General features: G+C 42.9%; 1 protein-coding gene across 1 annotated transcript; it reads left to right on the forward strand.

Annotated features, from left to right (window-relative positions):
• Window positions 1-6348: 6348 nt before the first annotated feature.
• Window positions 6349-19638, forward strand: FAIM (Fas apoptotic inhibitory molecule). The gene is made up of 6 exons (XM_070433497.1): window positions 6349-6367; window positions 12151-12209; window positions 13574-13706; window positions 14880-15108; window positions 15571-15620; window positions 19192-19638. Exons 2-6 carry the CDS (start codon window positions 12166-12168, stop codon window positions 19339-19341), a joined length of 606 nt encoding a protein of 201 aa, XP_070289598.1. The 5' UTR covers window positions 6349-6367; window positions 12151-12165; the 3' UTR covers window positions 19342-19638.
• Window positions 19639-19925: the final 287 nt, after the last annotated feature.

Genomic DNA, 19925 nt, shown 5'->3' on the forward strand with positions numbered 1-19925 from the left:
CTAGTTAGGGAGAATGGGTATGCACTTTGAAATTAGGAGACATTGTGATCTGATCAGAGAAGGGCTGTGACGGGCGCAGGAGGGACAGAGAAGGAGGCTTACCTAAATCAGTCACTGAAGTCTTCCTAAACCAGTGGTCCTCAACCCTGGCTGCACATTAGAATTAACCAGGGAGCTTTGAAACCCTTGTTGCTCAGGCCTCAGACCAATTAAATCAGAATCTCCAGGGTGGGACCCAGGTGTCCATGGTTTGGAAAGCTCCCCAAGTGATTCTAATGTGCACCTATACTCGAGAATGGCCAACCTGGAGAAATACTTAAGAAGAATGATTCTGAATGATGAATAAGAATTCGCCAGCAATACAGGGAAGAAAGGTTAGAGAAAACTTCATGTGCACATTAATAACTCAAAAGCACATTATTATAATGCCTATTTCACAAGTGCTTAGCAAACCTTAACGGTTTGTTGTTGTTTTTTGTAATTAAGCCTGGCTGGGTCCCTTCTGTGCAGCTCATATCTGCCCTCCCTAAAAAACCTAACTCCCCAAACATGTACAAATATTGTGGGACTTACTGAGGGCTTCCTGAGAAAGTTGAAGAATGTGTTGCATCACTAGAGAGGCTGAGGAGGAAAGCCTCGGGAAGTATGCTAAGAAGCTGGGACTTTATCTTGTCGTGATAGGGAACAATAGACAAGTTTTCAAATGAGGCATGAAATGGAAAGTTGTTGTTTTTTGTCTAGGTGTCTTCAAGCCTAATTTTCTTGCATCCTGTTATATATGTGAAAACTCTAAAAACAAAAACAAAAACAAAAAACAACAACACAAAACAGCTCCAACAGTGTACAAATATGATTGCTGCTTTATTTTTTTTTTTCACAAAAGGAAGTCAGCTCAATCCTCTAGTTCTCAGTTTAATAAGTTGAGGATATACAAATAGGGTCCATACCCATTTTTTAAAATTCATAGGTAGTTGAGTGATCCAAAAATTCCTAAGGGAAAATCCAACTTCCACGCACCTGAAGAGAAGACCAGGCGGCTCATCTGCCCACTGCTGTCATTGCATCATGTAGCCACATGATGTCGCTGTTAACAACCTGTATTTTCCAACTGGTTAAATGATGCAGGTCTGCGGCAAAGCAGGTCCCACAATGGCCAACAAGGCTTCTCCCACAGAAGACATTAGCCATGGTATCTTTCACAGGAAGGTCTTAGGTTCATAGCTCAATACTTTCGGGCACATACACAGCCTTATTCCAGGCAGCTGAGACCACTGTGAGTTTGATCTCTGTGCCTGGCCCCCATGCAAAAGGGGATTACCATAATTGGAATTGGCAGTGGGGTGGGTGTTCCTTAAATCACACGGGTTGGAAGGTGGAGGCAACTTAAGTAAAACTGAAGTCCTGTGAGCAGTGAGAGGACAGTGGGTGCTAGATGAACAGATCGCCAGTATTCACAATCTTCAAGCACAAGACGCCTGATTGCTCTCTATTTCCTAACAATAGAGCCCCCTTTCTCATCACTCCTGGATTTTGTGTGTAGCAAGAGGAGGGGAGGAAGCTCTATCTCATTGTCCTCCAAAGAAATCCCCTTCTTATGGACCACCAAGGCATAGCTCAGGCAAATATATTATTAACAAATGCTCAAGAACCTATACAGGATAACCATAGTTACATTAATTGAGCCCTTAAAATGTGCCAGGCCCTGGGACATTTTCATATTCTAACTTGTTGACTCTTCACAACCACTGTAGTGTAAATACTGTTATTATCTTACGTTACAAATTATCAAATTAGAAAATAGAATGAAAAAAACAAACAAACCAGACTTGCTTAGGTCTCACAGTAGGTATGTGGCAGAGCCAGGATCTGAAATGAAAATTCTGGCTCCAGCACCTATTAATCACATGACCATACCACTTCTCATGATGGGCATCTGCTGTAAGTTGGTGTATGCACTTATTTTCATTTGCAATTATTTCATCTGTCTCTGTGTTAGTTATCTATTCATGTATAACAATAAATTAGCTCTAATCACAGCAGCTTAAAACAAAAATTTACTATCTCAAAACTTGTGTGGGTAAGAAATACAGGTGTGGCTTAGCTGGATGGTCTGGGCAGAATCTTTCATGAGTTTGCAAGTCAACCTGTTGGCCAGGACTACCCATCTCAAGGTTCAACAGGGGCTGAAAGATTTAGTTCCAAATGCACACACGTGGCTGTTAGCAGGACTCAGCGCAATCCTTGTCATATAACAAACAGCTGCCATTCATGGTACCATTTAAATAATTTTTAAAAGCAGGACTATATCAATACCCAAGAACATTTACTTATGTATATAATTTCTATATAACTACTAGAGGCCCAGTGCACGAATTCGTGCATGAGTGGTGTCCGGCTGGCCTGCCCCGGGGGGCCCATTGTTGGAGGGGCCATGGGCGGTTGGCCAGGCGGCCCCGCCCCCAATCGGGGTGTTGGGGGCCACTCAGGCTCCGGATCAGGCTGGTTGGCTGCCACAGTGCATGTCATAGCCACTGGTCATTTCGGTCATTCTGTCGTTCTGTTCGCTGGGCTTTTATATATATAAATAGAAATAGAAAGTGGACTTGGAAGGTAACACCACATTCATGAGAACATTGGCCTTTGGGGAGGAGAAGAATATAATGGTGTTGGGATTGAAAGTCAAATAGGGTCTTATCTGCGACATTTTCTTCTATTAAGATTTTTATTGAGTCAATATTTAATGATGGTCAGTCAACTCTGGATAGCAGGAATGTAGGAATTATACTCTGTTCTCTATTTTAAAAACTTCTCAAAATAAGATATGCCCTGGCCGGTGTGGCTCAGTTGGTTGGACGTTGTCCCGTGCACCAAAAGGTTGCTAGTTTGATTCTCAGTCAGGCACATGCCCAGGTTGCGGTTCGATCCCCCATGGGGAGTGTGCAGAAGGCAGCCAATTGATGTTCCACTCTCACATCTCTGTTTCTCTCTGTTTCTCTCCCTTCCTCTCCCTCTAAAAATCAATTTTAAAAATCATTAAAAAAAATAAAAATAAACAAGATACAAATTTTAAAACTCTTAACGAGTTGGAAAATATGTCTGTACTGCCTTCCTTTGGCTCTTCACTCTAATTAAGGGTGTATCTACAAACCCCACTCTCCACATGACTCAGACCAAACCTATTTTCTCCTCAAGATTTTCTGGTTTGAAATTTTACAAAAATCCCCTTGGTTTGCTGCTTCTCCGCTTTCTGTATTTGGTGCCACAGCCTCCTTGAGCCAAGGGAGAGCCTGGCCAGCAGCATGAGGCTATAGTTACTGGCATCGGTTCTGACACACAATCCTCTGAGGTCAGAATCCTGGGCCCTGAGCTCATTTCTAAAGTGCTGGTGCCTCTTCCTTTAACATAACCAGTTGTCAGACTGAAACAATTCTGGAAGGGCACATGGAAATCTTAAATCTGTAGGTATCACATTATGTAACCCTTTCCTTTTGTTTTGATCTCCATTCATGCTGTTTAAAAAACAAGTTCAGAAAATCAGTCAATCCATTAACAATTCCCTTTTCAAAAGAAGGCCCATGGACTCTTGTGAATTAAAGCATTTTTAGCTGCTCTCTTAAAATAAATCACTGATGTCTAAGGGCAAATTGGTAAGAGGCCATTTAAGAAGAGAAGCATCTTCAGTGAAGGCGAACCTATGACACGCGTGTCAGAGGTGACATGCGAACTCATTTTTTTGGTTGATTTTTCTTTGTTAAATGGCATTTAAATATATAAAATAAATATCAAAAATATAAGTCTTTGTTTTACTATGGTTGCAAAGATCAAAAAATTTCTACATGTGACACGGCACCAGAGTTAAGTTAGGGTTTTTCAAAATGCCGACACGCCGAGCTCAAAAGGTTCGCCATCACTGCTCTAGGTACTTCCTGGGAAACAAAGAAACAACTCAGAGTGAGAATAAAATCGGAAGCAGGATCCCTCTGAATAAGTGAATATGTTTTGTACTCAATTTCAATACCTTTCACAGTGTTTTGTTCAGACTTTATTTTTCTCTGTAACAATCCTGTCCTGGACGGAGGGAATCAGTAGGTAGAAAATGCAGGTATGTTCATTAATTCCAGGTATCCTAGAAACTAGACCCAAAGAGAAAATAGTGGCACGGTACAAGTTATCTGCGGAATCGCAAACTGCCTTGCCTTTTCTGGGCGCAGACTTGGATGTACCGTATGAGCTGACTCTGGTGTCCCTGGACAGAGAAGCTTTCCAGGCCTCGAAGACAGGGCTCAGATTTTTCTTCAGTCATAATGAACCCTTTTCTAATAAGGCCCTACTAACATGAGCATTTCAAATTCCCCAGGCCTGGCTCCACATGCTGTAATTTGGTGTAAATGTAATCACTGGGCTGTTGTAAGAACTATAGGTAATGATATACAAGACATATAGCGAGTATTCAATTACACGTATTGGTTTCATAAAACAATACCCAGATTCCTAAGGTTTCTTAAGAAAATCTGATCCTTCACTAACATATCCCCAACCAGGATTTCCTCGTCCTAACCCAACTACTCAGGATTGTTTCTCAGAAGTACTAAGGACGAGGAAGAAAGGATTAAGGAGATGTCTTCATCTAGCCTTGTCCCAGCTCTGGAAATGTTGTCACACTGGAGCCTTTTACCTTTCCCCCCTTTTACCTTTCAACAGTCACTTATTGAAAAGTCTCTGTTCAAGACACGAGTACAGAAGAAAATGCAAATATGAAAAGTCTTTGTCTTCAGGGGACTTTCAATACATGGTAGCAAACAAGAACTTAGCACTCTCCAAGCAGAATCCCTGTAACATAATTTGCTCAAGAACCCGTTTTTATCACCTTGCCAACTGGCTAATCTAATCAATAGATTGTTACCTGTTGTCTCCCAACTCCCCCTTCCTTCACGTATGGCCCAGCATGTAGAGACAAATCCATCCTACCTACCCACCCTGTCCCAGGGTGTGACAATCCTTTACATTGATATCGGCTGCAAGAAGAAATCCCATAAGGGGCCTGGCTGCCTCTCTGCCCCCAAATCTGCGGGGCCCTCAGAACCCCTGAGAACACTTTCCGTGTCTCCTATTTGTTGCTGGTCCCAAGACCACTCATCGCTGCCTTCAGAAGGCCCACTCAACAACCTGCCTCCCTCTCCGCAGGTGACATCGTCCCCTCCTTAGGCTGCCTAAACCATTACCGGGGCCTGGTGTTCATTCACTCACTCAGCAAACATTGATCAGAGCCAACTCTGTAGGAGCCTGCCCTGAGCAGATGCGGGAGATGTAAGAGTGAGAGCCAAGCAGCCCTGACCTTACTCTGCTAAGATACACATTCAACAAAAATCACACACAAAACTGCACACCTTGAAAGGGGCTAAGACGGAGAGTTACAGGTGCTGCAAATCTTAGAGGCCAGAGTAGTTTTCCTTAAGAAATGATCTATGCGGTTCAATCTCAACAACCAAGTGGACGTAACCTAAGGAAAGAAGCCAGGAGCGTTGCGGAGGCCCTGGGGGCAGGTGTGTGAGTCCAGGAAGCGAGGTAGCAAGGTCAGGTCCTCGTGTACCGGGCCTCGGGCCTCTCATAAGGGGTTTGGGTCTCTGAACTAAACAAGTAGCCAGAACCCATCCAGAGGTTCCGAGGAGCGGATGCCACGACCAGATTGACCTGCCCGGGGTCTTCAGCGCAGGCACAGGGTCCGCTTTTGCCCCCAGGTTACCGCCTGGCGCCCAGCCCAGCGCCTGCCGCCAGCGGGTTCCCACCAGCACCGCTGGCAGCCGGACGGCGGCCGGGCTGCGCCTGGGGTCCGATAGAGCAGGGGCGGGGGCGCGGGGGGGGGGGGGCGGGGGGCGGGGCTGCGCCTGGGGTCCGATTGAGCAGGGGCGGGGGCGCGGGGGGGGCGGGGCTGCGCCCGGGGTCGGGTTGAACAGGGGCGGGGGCGCGGGGGGGGGCGGGGCTGCGCCCGGGGTCGGGTTGAACAGGGGCGGGGGCGCGGGGGGGGGCGGGGGGCGGGGCTGCGCCCGGGGTCGGATTAAGCAGGGGCGGGGGGCGGGGCTGCGCCCGGGGTCGGGTTGAGGAGGGGCGGGACGCAGGGGGCGGCGGGGCGCGGGGGGGGGCGGGGCTGCGGCGCGGCCAGGCGGTGGCGGCCTGCGCCCGGCGCCCCGGGGACCTGAAGCCGACAAACAACCGGCGCGCATGGGACTCGCGCTCGCCGAGCCTCGGCTTCCGCGGGGGCTGCGTCGGGTTCTCGGCGGAGGGAGAAGGCCCCGCGGCCTAAGCGGCCGAGTCCGCACCGATCGATCCCTGGCGAGGCCCGGAGCCTCCCGCAGCCCACGGCGCACAGGTGAGACCCGCGGCCCAGGTCGGGGGCCCGGCCCGGCCCGGCTCGGCCCCCGGAGGCCCCTGCGCGCAGCCCCGGCCCCTCCTCCGCCGCGCGGCGGCCGCCATCTCCGGGAGCCGCAGGCGCTGAGGGCTGCGGGCGCGTCCACGCGGCGGGAGGCACCGGGAGGCACCGGGCCCGCGGGGTGTGTTCCGCGGCTCCCGGCCGCCCGGCCGCGCGGGCGGAGGCGGGGACCCCGGGGCCGGCCAGGCCCTGCGATCGGCCGCTCCGGCCTCCGGCCTCGTCCCAGCTCTGAAGTTAGAACTTGTCGCTGTTGGAAAGTGGGACAGGAAAGCACATGAGCCCGCAAAGCAACCGGGTCACCGTGCAGCCGTTCCCTCCTTTTCCCGGTAGACGTGGTCAGACTGTGCTTTTGCGAGACCTGCATCGGAAAGCCGGGGAACTCGGCTTCTTTCTCTCTCTCCATCGCGGGCGGCACCCGCGGCTCGAATGGTTTCCTTCGTGTCTGTGTGTGGAGCCCGCTCGGCTCGGTCCCGGGGGCCGGAGTCTGACCTGCCCCGACCTCCGGATGGTTGACTGCCGGGACCGTGATTTCCCTATGGGTTCCCTCCCTGATGGTGGACATACAGGTGGCTTTCCGTTTTCAGCTGTTGCAAAAGCAAGCTGTTATGTTTGCAGGGACCCCTCCGTCAGGCTTGCAGTATATGCACGTGGCAGAATGCTCCTTGGAAGGGTTATTCTGGCTTTTCTACCGTCACTAGTGTTTGGGAATACCTGGTTCAAGGAACTGCCTGGTCGCCTTGGTTGTAGGTCCCACAAGGCACAGGGAGCAAATTGTCAACACCTATTTGTTAAAGAGTGACTTGCCTTGTGGCTGTCCGCACCTAGAGCTTTTGCTGAAAAGGGAATATGAGTATCTTAGTAATTTTAAAATTTGATTTAGATTTAGCTTGGACAAACCACTACAGTCCCCAATAAGGTTAAACTTAGGTTAATGCAAAATTCAAGCTGGGCTTAGATGAATCGTGGAAACGTTTTAATGTTTAAGTCACTGAAACATGGGTGTTGGGTTGGAAGGGAAGGGATTTTAAGATCCTGCTGATGGCTGGTCACTAGATACTCAAAAATCTTTCCTTGAAGACTTGAAAAAGGCTTCAAGTGAGTGACATTGCCCTCATCAGTGAAAATGCATGGAATTTGTCTTTCCATTCACTTCATTTACATTTTAAAAGTTTTGTGCTAAAATAGAGGGAATTTTTCTTTGTCGTGATCATTTTCCTGTTTGGTCACATGATCCTGAAAATTAAATGTGTAGATAAGAGTTTAAAAATTACAGTGGATTGATTCCTTTCTCCCGAATATTAAACCAAACCCTTCCCGCCACTTGGCAGGGCTGGGGTCCTCTCTCCGTGGGCCCATTCTGTCCTTTCCTGTTCCCTGTATAAGACACTCCATGGTGGTGCTGGGATCCGCCTTCGATCTCTCCAGGGTCCCTCACTCTGAGCTTAGTGCCCAGCTCAGTGCCTGGCACACAAGTGACTGATAACTATTAGCATGGTGGATGCACTCAGAATATGACGTGTTTATTAAGTCCAATTTGTGAGTTAGAGCTCTGTGTGTGACTGACTTTTCATTCAGATGAGTAAGGTGACAAGGGCAGCTGTGATCACCTCTTGATTTTAAGTGCTTTACATTTCAAGAAACACTAGCAGCAGGGCACCTGGGTCTTTTTTTTAAAAAAACAACTTTGTTGATATATAATTCATACACCATATAATTCATCCATTCAAAATATACAATTCAATTTTTTTTTTGGTATATTACAGTATTGCTTTTTTAAGTTGTGGTAAAATATATACTACATAAAATTCATAACTTTACCTATTTTTAAGTGTTAAGAATTTAATAACATTAAGTACACTCACAATGTTGTTCAACCATCACCACTATTTCCAAAACATTTTTACACCTTAAACAGATACTCCATAAATAATTATATGAATGGATGTTGATAATTTAAAGAAAAAAATTTTAATATTGATTTCTAACCCCCTTTTTATTTGTTGTGTTGTCTTTTTTTTTTTTTTTTTTTTTTTTTTTTTTTTTTTTAATTAAATCTTTATTGTTCAGATTATTACATTTGTTCCTCTTTTTTCCCCCCATAACTCCCCTCCTTCCAGCTCCCACCCCACCCTCCACCCTCACTCCCCACCCACTGTGTTCATCCATAGGTGCATGATTTTTGTCCAGTCACTTCCCGCATCTCCCACACCCCTTTTCCCCCCAAGAATAGTCAGTCTATTCCCTTTCTATGTCCCTGATTCTATTATAATCACCAGTTCATTCTGTACATCAGGTTATTTATTCACTTGATTCTTAGATTCATTTGTTGATAGATGCATGTTTGTTGTTCATAATTTGTATCTTTACCTTTTTCTTCTTCTTCCTCTTCTTAAAGGATACCTTTCAGCATTTCATATAATACTGGTTTGGCGGTGATGAACTCCTTTAGCTTTTCCTTATCTGTGAAGCTCTTTATCTGACCTTCAATTCTGAATGATAGCTTTGCTGGATAAAGTAATCTTGGTTGTAGGTTCTTGGTATTCAGCACTTTGAATATTTCTTGCCATTCCCTTCTGGCCTGCAAAGTTTCTGTTGAGAAATCAGCTGACAGTCGTATGGGTATTCCCTTGTAGGTAATTGAGCCTCTTTCTCTTGCTGCTTTTAAGATTTTCTCTTTGTCTTTTGCTCTTGGCATTTTAATGATGATGTGTCTTGGTGTGGTCCTCTTTGGATTCCTTTTGTTTGGGGTTCTCTGCGCTTCTTGGACCTGTAAGTCCATTTCTTTCTCCAGATGGGGGAAGTTTTCTGCCATTATTTCTTGAAATAGGTTTTCAATATCTTGCTGTCTCTCATCTTCTGGCACTCCAATAATTCTGATATTAGACCGCTTAAAGCTGTCCCAGAGGCTCCTTACACTATCTTCACACTTTCGGATTCTTTTTTCATTTTGCTTTTCCAATTGGGTGTTTTTTGTCGAATCTTTGGTTTGATTATTGTGCTCCTCTGGTCTGCTATTGGGTATAATATTCTTTATTTCAGTCCGTGTATGCTTACTTTCTAATTTCTTTATCGTAGCATCGAGGGTCTCATTAGTTTTCGTGAGGCTCTGCACAAATTTATGGCAAACCCTCAAAATTGCGATTCTTAGCTCCATATCCTCCATTTCTGTCATGTTATTTTGTCTCCGCATCTTTTATGCTTTCTTGGTGCACCCCCTTGTGGTCTCTGTGCGCAGTCTTGTTCTAGCCAAGCCTTAATTGTTGTAGTTAACACTAGAGGGGTTTGACCACCAGGCCGACTGGCTATAGGAATCAGCTGTATGGAAAACGTCTGCCTTCTGGGGAGGCGCTAATCCAGCCTTTGCCTGAGGCGATCGGCAAATGGCTGTGCGCAGGGTTTGGGCGGGGCAGGATCAACAGGGCGGGCGGAGGGAGCAGTTATGGCCACGCTCAGTCCCGTTCCCAGAGGCTCTGCTTCTCAGAACCCCGGCAGCCGCTGCAAACCTCGGAGAGAAAGCTGCCCTCAGGTTCCAACTGATGCCGGATAATCCCGCTTCTCCCGTTTGAGTCTGGGTCCCTAGAGACTCGCCCGGATCTGGAGCCCAGAGTCTGAGACTCACTCCCGACAGAAAACGACAACCGCGCCCTCAGCCACCAGCCCGCTTTGCGCGCGCACCTCGGTACCTTTGTATTTTCCACACTGCGCCGCCTCTGAGCCTCGATTTGCTGTTCTCTTTCCTTCTAGTTGTAGAGTCTCTCTTCAGCCAGCCTTCCTGTGGTTCTGGGTGATGTCCGTTCTGTCTTTTAGTTGTATTTTTGAAATGGTTGTTTGCGGCAGTGGTCTCCGGTGTTTACCTACGCCGCCATCTTGGTCTCCTCCTGTTGTGTTGTCTTTTATACCTACATGAAAAGTTATTATAACTAAGATGGTACCATGCATTATCTTAGTCTGATATTACTTGAAGTTCCTTATAATGGAAAACTGGGCAGTTCGTTCAAGTTTGAATGCTGAATCACTGAACTTTCTAGGGTCTTTACAAGTTGTAGAGAAAAATTTGAACGATATCCCTAAGTCCACTCTGATTTGCAGAAGATGCTTTCTCCAAGTTGATATTACACTGTTTGGCTTACTCTATTGCTATGTATTCCCTTTGCTTTCATAGTTGTAGGATACCCTCCACTTTCTTTTTATTTATTGTCTTAAGTTTTACATATGTCTCCTTTTTCCCCAATTGACCCCCCCCCCCCAAAAAAAAACACATTCCCACCCCAGGCAAGCCTTCACTGCCCCAGTGTCTGTGTCCATTGGTTATGCTAATATGCATGCATACAAGTCCTTTGGTTGCTCTCTAACCACCCCCCACCCCCCCACACACACATACACACACACACCTCCCCTGCCATTTGTCTCTGGATCTATTTTTGTTCATCAAATTATGTTGATCATTATATCCCACATATGAGTGAAATCATGTGATATTTATCTTTCTCCGACTGGCCTATTTCGCTTAGCATAATAAGTTCCATCTACCCTCCACTTTCATAGGAGGTACCCTAGGGCTTCCTAAGACTAGAAAAATCTACAATATTTTAAGGTGCTAATAAAAAAAAGAGGGATTTATTTTAGGTACAAAGTGTTTTAAATACCTAGTTTTCATTCTAAAATTCTTAGCTTTTCTTTGCCTGTTATATTGCTTTTGTGGATGCTAATCTCTTAACATCTTTTAAAAAAACAATTTGTGGCTTTTGGTTGTTTGAGTTTCCATTTTTAACAAGGAAAGAGAGCACCCTCTGGCATCAGTAGGAAGAAGGCTAGGCTAGGCTAGAACTTGGGAGCAAAAATTAGCGAACCCATTTTTTAGTAGGTTTGGCAGGGTTATAAATAACCGTTAACCCCAAATCTTCACATATGGAGGGTTTCCTGTGTGTGTGAGTACATCTGTGCTTCTGATCTCAGTAAAATTTAATTAGCATTATAGCCCTGTTATTGTTTAGTTAATCGCACAGGAACACTGGGCTCTAGGTTTGGCTTGGGCCCTGCTAGTGGCCTGAGCAAACCACATAATTTTTGTGGATTCATTTTTGGCACTAGTAAATTAAGTGGGCTTGAGTAGACAGGTAGATTAAGTTTGCTCTTCTAAAGCCAGCTAGCATATTCTTGGCTGCTTCCTGCAAACTCACCGTTTCTTTGAAGTTATATAAAAAATTTGTTTTAATGATATATTCTGTCATAATGTAGCCGTCTAAAATTGAATATGACGATTGCATTTTAGATTTGTAACCACCTGTAACATTGATGCTTCCAAAAGATGCATTCTGTTTATCCTAGAGTTTTATGTATTCTCTGATCCATTGCCTCAGACCCTTGGGGCTCCTTCTGCCTCAATTTGAGAAGCACGGGACCCAGGGGACCCCTAGGTCTCTTGATGCTCTGATGTGGTATAACCCTTGACATAAACTAGAGTTTATTCTCTAGTTTTAGGAAATTATAAAGCCATACCACAGAAAAATATGATGAACCGATTTGAATGACTTGACTTCTTTCCCTGAAAATTAGAGATTGCAATTCTATTGTATGTAAAAGGAGTTCATCAGAAACTTCATTCCATTTTAAGAAATGGATTGCCAAGTTAGAAAAGCCCTTTTACAGATGTCATCTTTGTTGCTCTCAATCTTTCTTGCCTGCAATTCTGTTTTCTTTCCTGGCTGCTAATTGGATTAAAGACTGTTTTGCCAACCATGGCATCTGGAGATGAGAGTCCTATCTTTGAAGATGACGAAAGGTAAATATCTTGCGTTGCCATCAAACTAGCTTCTGAAACTTTCAAGATTGTTTTAGTCACTCAGAAGAGTTATTTATCCAGGCTACTTGTTAAAGGACACACTGTGTACAATTGCAGAATGCATGGTTTTGCTTTTCTATGAGGTGAAGGAGGGTAGTAAACACCCGGCACGAGGGTGGCCACCACTAGCGTGGCGTCCTTTATAGGACCTGGATGTAAGATCTTCAAATCCCTCTCAGCACACAGTTCTTGGCAATCACTTCAAGATGATATCAAACCCATCCAGTAGCTCTGACTTAGAGCACACGGAGGAGACGAGAGGGAATGAAGGGTCGGTCGTAGGTAAGAGAACAGCTTCTTGAGCCAGAGTCCGAAGTTTAAATCCCTTCCCACTTCCTGTCCTTGTGACCTTAGACAAGCCCTTAGCCTCTGTGAGCCTCAGTTTCCTCACCTTTAAAACAGGGATAATGATAGTGCCCATCCATGATGAGGATTCTATGAGTTAACACGTGTAAAGCTCTTAGAACAGTGACTGGCGCACAGAAACACTTCACTGTTAGCGATGATCATTAAGGCTGTCATGTAACTTCTCTCAAAGCTAAAAACCTCTATCAATATAATATTATATATGTCATGTACATAGGAAACATGTTTTATATTAAAATATTTATATTATGTTTTATATTAAAGTGTGTTTAAATTATGCCAGAAACTCCTGACTAAATAAAATCCTTTATTTTTTAAATAAGACTTTCTTTTTCCTTTTTAAAAAAATAAGATTTCCTATAGCAATGACAAGAGTTACTATTTTCCGTAACATTTTAACCTTTATTATAGGACATTTCTTCCATGATGTCTCTTTTTCTCAGTCTTACTTTAGTAAATTAAAAAGTGTTTTTGTTAAAATTAATTCTTAGTCACTGGTTTAAGTATGAAAGGTTTGTAGAATTCTTCTTTTGGAATGATTGGATCTGAAAAAAAAAAAAAAACAACAACAAAATACTGTACTCTGCTTTCCAATGAGGGGAGGGAGAAATAGAGACTTCTTACTGACCTTTCCAAGCATTATTCTGTAGCCTAGCTTAGAATACTGTCATAGATTCTTAATCCTATTAATGTTAAGGTGACTTTGTTTGGAATTACCTGACTGTATACCCATGAGAATACTTTCATCTTAAAGGAAGAGTGCATAAGAGGGAGAAGATAGTTACATGTACTGTGAGTGAGATTTCTTAGGCAATATCACTTTAATATTTTGTAATTTGATGGGTTTAAAAAATCTGTTATTTTCATCTTGGAAGGATTAGTTGGCTGTCCTATAACTGTTTCTGGCCTATTATAATTGCTGTATTTTATTCCCTTAGCCCTCCGGATAGCCTGGTAAAAATGACAGATCTTGTAGCCGTTTGGGATGTTGCTTTGAGTGATGGAGTCCATAGGATTGAATTTGAACATGGGACCACATCCGGCAAACGAGTGGTATATGTAGATGGGAAGGTAGGAAAAAAGCATGTTACTTTATAAATATGGTATACAGAGAGATTTATTTTGTTAATGTAGATTCTTCATATGTGAACTCAGGCTTTTCTCTTACTAAAGTGGTTATCTTTATATTTTGGCCTGTATCATTTTGCTGTACAAAGCTATTGAATCATAGTTAAGGAATTCATAGACCAGTGATGGCGAACCTTTTGAGCTTGGCGTGTCAGCATTTTGAAAAACCCTAACTTAACTCTGGTGCCGTGTCACATATAGAAATTTTTGTGATATTTGCAACCATAGTAAAACAAAGACTTATATTTTTGATTTTTATTTTATATATCTAAATGCCATTTAACAAAGAAAAATCAACCAAAAAAATTAGTTCGCGTGTCACCTCTGACATGAGTGTCATAGGTTCGCCATCACTGTCATCCTATATAATAAAACCCTCATATGCAAATTGACTGAAAGGTGGCTATGATGCGCACTGACCACTAGGGGGCAGACAATTAATGCAGGAGATGCCCCCTGGTGGTTAGTGTGCTCCCACAGAAGCTGGGCTCACGGCTGGCGAGTGCAGTGGTGGTGGTGGGAGCCTCTCCTGCCTCCACTGCAGGTGGGTGGTAAGGAGCGAGGGGTCCCGGACTATAAGAGCCCCAGACTGTGAGAGGGATGTCTAACTGCCAGCAGGTGGATATCCCTCAAGGGGTCCTGGACTGCAAGAGGGCGCAGGCCAGGCTGAGGGACCCCCACCCCAGTGCATGAATTTCATGCACCGGGCCTCTAGTAGACTATAATATCTAATATTTAAATGTAAAATGCCCTTAGAGTCTAAAACAGCCGTGGGCAAACTACGGCCCGTGGGCCGGATCCGGCCCGTTTGAAATGAATAAAACTAACAAAAAAAAAGACCGTACCCTTTTATGTAATGATGTTTACTTTGAATTTATATTAGTTCACACAAACACTCCATCCATGCTTTTGTTCCGGCCCTCCGGTCCAGTTTAAGAACCCATTGTGGCCCTCGAGTCAAAAAGTTTGCCCACCCCTGGTCTAAAACCTTTGCATCACAAATTAATATTACATCTAACTATGTAGCATTATCATTTGCTCACTTTAATGATATTATTTCTAACATTACATTTTCTTCCATTTGTGTGTTTTCAACTTTTCTATTTTATTACTTAGGAAGAGATAAGAAAAGAATGGATGTTCAAATTAGTGGGCAAAGAAACCTTCTGTGTTGGAGCTGCAAAGACAAAAGCAACCATAAATATAGATGCTGTCAGTGGTTTTGCTTATGAATATACTCTGGAAATTAATGGGAAAAGTCTTAAGAAGTATATGGAGAACAGATCAAAAACCACCAGTACTTGGGTATTACATTTGGATGGTGAAGACTTGAGAGTTGTGTTGGGTAAGTGATTGGCTTTTTATAATGGCTGTTTAATTACTTTCTCTAACTGTCCAGCTCTTTTATGGGAGCTTTTTTTTCTTTTAAATCTTCATTGTTGAAAGTATTACATGTGTTCCCTTTTACCCCAGTGCTCTCCTCCCCTCCCCCCAGGCCTTCACCACTTTATTGTCTGTGTCTATGGGTTATGCATATAGGCATATAAGTTCATTGGTTATTTACTTTTGAGTTTAACAAGTCTTCATCAATTTGCTTTGGGATCATGATTTTCTTTTAAAAGTTTGTTTTGTTTCATTTTGATTTTGTCTGTGAAGAAAATCCATTTCTTCAAATTTAGAACCAATTCAAAGTTGTGAAGTTAATGGACTTTTAGGAATCCAGTGTATCAAACCTTCCTAAAAATTATAAAGAGTTAACTTTATCTTTAAATCATATATTATAATTTTTAATTTGTTACTTTTACAGAAAAAGACACTATGGATGTATGGTGCAATGGTAAAAAAATGGAGACAGCGGTAAGTTGACCTTTTGATTATTCTTCACACCATGTGTGTAAGTTACTGTTGAAATGTTGCTACATTTCCTAATTTTGAAGGTTTTGTAATTAACCTGAAGGTCCTCTTAGTTGAAAACAAAAAAGGGAGAAATTATTTCAGACTCCAAAATTTGAAAACCTTTCCCGGAAAGTGCTTGGGGCAGCAAGAATTCGGAAACAATTTACGTTGTAAGCTTGCCCGACCTCACTCTACCTTTCATTTCCTGGACCAGGCTCTATCCTAAAAAGAGTTCCCCATTAGAAAATTCCTCCCCCAAAAGTTGCATATTCTGTATTTATTCACGTTAAAGTGGTGCTTTCTGCTGCTTCTCAAACATACATGCACATTTTTAACATTCCCCCAGGTGGGGCCCATGCTGCTGATCCACAGGTCACTTTGAATAGGAGGCTTTATATCATACACTCAAAACAGATGGTACTTTCCTAAAAGCAAAGTTTTTGAAAAAGAAACGATGCACATAATGTCAGATGGTGATACAAAGGCAGACAGGAAAGGGCATTGTCACAACCCCCAGAAGACAAGTGGAATTTATAGACTAGCAGTGCCAGAGGCTACACACTCATTGTGGCCACACAGGATGAAATCCCTACCTAAACCTCAGTGTGTTTGGCTTTTGCTACTTGCACTGTGAGTGAGATGAATATAGGAGTGAATTCCAAGCTGGAATTAAATAATAGTGGTGTATATAGAATCATGTCCCTGAAAACTATATAATTTTATTAACCAATATCTCCCCCATAGATTCAATTGAAAAAAAAGAAAGAAAGAATAGTGTGGTATACATAGCATGGGGAGGGGGTGAAAGCAGAGGAGACTATATTGGGAAGCAGGGAGCTTGGGACTAGGAACTGAAATTGCCAGGTGGAAATTCCCACGTGTTATTGGGTCACCTGGCCAGCAGGAGTACCTGCTTTTCATGCTGGCTTCAGGTGCACCAGGGCTCGAGAACGAGATGCTCTCTTCTCTAGTCACATTTTTAGCTTGCGGCACAATAGTAGATGCTGCCATCATCTCCCCTGTCTGGTGTAGGTACAGAAAGATGAGAAGAGGTGCTTGGTCTGGGATAAACTTATTCAGACTAACTAGAACAGTGATGGCGAACCTTTTGAGCTCGGCGTGTCAGCATTTTGAAAAACCCTAACTTAACTCTGGTGCCATGTCACATATAGAAATTTTTTGATCTTTGCAACCATAGTAAAACAAAGACTTATATTTTTGATATTTATGTTATATATTTAAATGCCATTTAACAAAGAAAAATCAACCAAAAAAATTAGTTCGCGTGTCACCTCTGACACGTGTGTCATAGGTTCGCCATCACTGACCTAGAACCTACTGGGTCTTAGAGATGTCTGCTCTGAGGAATTGCCCAAGCCATAAATCAAGACTTAATCCTGGCATTAATTCTTGAAGGGAAATTTAACCAGGACTCACTCAAAATTGATCCTCAGAGCTTAAGCCACTCTCCAAGTTCAATCTACTCATGGACTTCTTTTATGCAGAGAGGCTTGGCGAGCTCTTCGGTATCCTGTGACCCCTTTTGGAACAGCTTCTGTCACCATTCACATGGATTGGGCACCTGCTGCGTGCCCAGCACCATGGCCGGTGCTCCTTCCTGTTCTTACTTTCCTACCCTGCAGTTCTCTCGGTGGAGAATGAGCAGTTTGAACCACATTCACAGAATTCTCCAGTGCATATGTAAAGAGAACATTGTTTTATGGTATTAATATGGTTGTAAACTAGTTCCAAATAGTGTCCACCCTACGATGTCTCTGTTTCTCAGTAATTGATAGGAAACCACAAGTGTGTGGACAATAGCTCTTTATGACCCAGTCGCCTCCTTATTGTAACTACAGCCTAGTTTGCAGGACACTTCCGGCAGCTCTGTGTTCGGGCAGCCTCCCCAGTACTATGCACACCTGCAAGTTACAGCTTATTTTCTCCTCTTCCTTTTTAACTCCAAGCATCATGACCAAGGCTATGAATCTGACACATTGCTAAGAAGCTACTTAGAGGAATTATGTTACTAAACCATTGCCCGGCCCTCTGAATTGATCTTTACAGAAGCATGACTTAAAAGACATTTTTCAAGGCTCAATATAAAAAAGAGTGGAAACACATTGCACTCCAGGTCCAGACCTGCTCACTTTGGAGGTGTTCAGTACACCTCTCCGAAGAGCTCTTGATCACATTCTTCTCAGAGCTAGGAAAGCGCTTGTCCCTGACGCACCTGTGCTTTGATTAGATTTTAGCTGCGGGACCTTGCTCTGTCTGCTTTGGCTGCCAGGAAGCTCACAGCCAAGTTTTACGTCTGACTGGGGTTTCTTTGCTTTCTGGGGTAATTCATCCTTATCCTCTAATCCTCCTCTTCTTCCTTCCTTCTCTGTACTATTTGACCCCTATTTTTTATTCCAGATCAGTACTATTCAGTATGAGCCACAGCCACGAGCTTTGAGTGTAACTTTTCTATTAGCCATAATGTTTTAAGGTGAAATTTATTTTATAACATATTTGATTTAAATCAGTCTATCCAAATAGTATTATTTAACATGCAATCAATAGAGTTTTTAGTGAGTTATTTCACATTCTTCGTTTCATACTAAGTATTCCAAATCCAGTGTTTATTTTACACTTAAACAGCCTATCTCATTCCAGACTCAACACATTTCAAATGCTCGATTTTGCTACATATGGCTAGTGGCTACTGTATAGGACAGAGCAAGTCTAGTTCTAGTAGTGTTTGTTATCTCTGTATTTTATGATAAAGCCACTTTACACCCTGAGGAGTCAGATCTTCAGAGTGGTTAAGAACACTCCATCCGCCCTGACTGGTTTGGCTCAGCGGATAGAGCATCGGCCTGCGGACTGAAGGGTCCCAGCTTCGATTCCGGTCAAGGGCATGTACCTGGGTTGCGGGCACATCCCCAATGGGGGGTTGTGCAGGAGGCAGCTGGATCGATGTTTCTCTCTCATGGATGTTTCTAACTCTGTATCCCTCACCCTCTCCCTTCCTCTCTGTAAAAAATCAATAAAATATATTAATAAAAAAAAAAAGAACACTCCATCCCTTGCTGACTATGGTCTTTAGCAAGTTGTTTACTCTGTGCCTCACTTTCCTCATCTATAAAATGAGAATAATAGTATTTCTGTCAGGGTTCTTGTGAGGATGCAATAAAATAATGCATGTACATTGTTCTTGGTATAGAATAAGTAACTAATAAGTGTTTTCTATCATGTTTACCTTTTTTACTTTTGAAAATACTCTGTATGTCGTCACAGTACATGTTCTATACACAGAGCCATGAGGTGCATGGCTTTACTTTCCTCCCAAACTTAAGATTCTTAGATTGTAGAGACAAGAAACTTTCAATTCGTAGCAGAATGTTAAAGCACCTAAGTACTAGTTTCTAATATTGCAAAGCTTAACATTTACCATGTACTTCATTTTACCACCCTTTTAGATGGTGTTAGTGCTCTAGACAAAGGTAAGTGTTTCTGAACACTAATTTCTCCTTCTCTGTTGGCCTAGGGTGAGTTTGTCGATGATGGGACTGAAACTCACTTCAGTGTTGGGAACCACGACTGTTACATAAAGGCTGTCAGTAGTGGGAAGCGGAGAGAAGGAATTATTCACACTCTCATTGTGGATAACAGGGAAATCCCAGAGATTCTTGAATGACTTCATGTTCATGAACATTAATCTTAAGAAGTAACAATCAGGACTTTTACATTACTGTGGTAATTAAATATGTTCAATATGTACTTCTGAGTACATTTGATCTGCCATGTTTTTATTTTTTTAGTTACTTGAAACTGTAATGTTCCAAGAGTCAGGGAAAAAAATTATATACAATTAAAAAGATTTGCAATTTATTTTGTAAATAATGTAAAAATGTTTCAAAGCCAAATGGAAAATAAGATATGGACCAAAATCACTAATGTTTTACAAAAGGACCTTTTACTATAATAAACATTATAAAATAAAATTGGTGCTGCTTGATTTTATTTCTAAAAATGGATGTCTTCATATATTTCTCACTTGTGCATATGAGACAGGACAACTTGAATGGGCGTACAGAAATAACCAACAGTAGAAACAGACTCACAGGGGCTACAGAGTGAGAGTTCACTAGATGTAGAGCTATGTTTAAAATGTTCAAGATAATAAAAGACAACTCAGAGAATTGCAGAGAGAACAGGAAAAATTTTTGAAAAAATATAGAATTAAAAAAAATGAAAGCTGGTATAATGATATTAACATCA

Source organism: Myotis yumanensis, unplaced genomic scaffold, assembly GCF_028538775.1.
Source record: "Myotis yumanensis isolate MYYU_CA2020_CCGP unplaced genomic scaffold, mMyoYum1.0.hap1 SCAF_14, whole genome shotgun sequence".
In the NCBI taxonomy this organism is placed as follows: Eukaryota; Metazoa; Chordata; class Mammalia; order Chiroptera; family Vespertilionidae; genus Myotis; species Myotis yumanensis.

Bases quoted from the DNA above. Each gene is read 5' to 3' on its own strand.
- FAIM (XM_070433497.1), top strand. From the start codon at position 12,166: ATGGCATCTGGAGATGAGAGTCCTATCTTTGAAGATGACGAAAG. The intron at 12,210-13,573 runs GTAAATATCTTG...TTATTCCCTTAG, and splicing joins ATCTTTGAAGATGACGAAAG to CCCTCCGGATAGCCTGGTAA. The intron at 13,707-14,879 runs GTAGGAAAAAAG...TTTATTACTTAG, and splicing joins TGGTATATGTAGATGGGAAG to GAAGAGATAAGAAAAGAATG.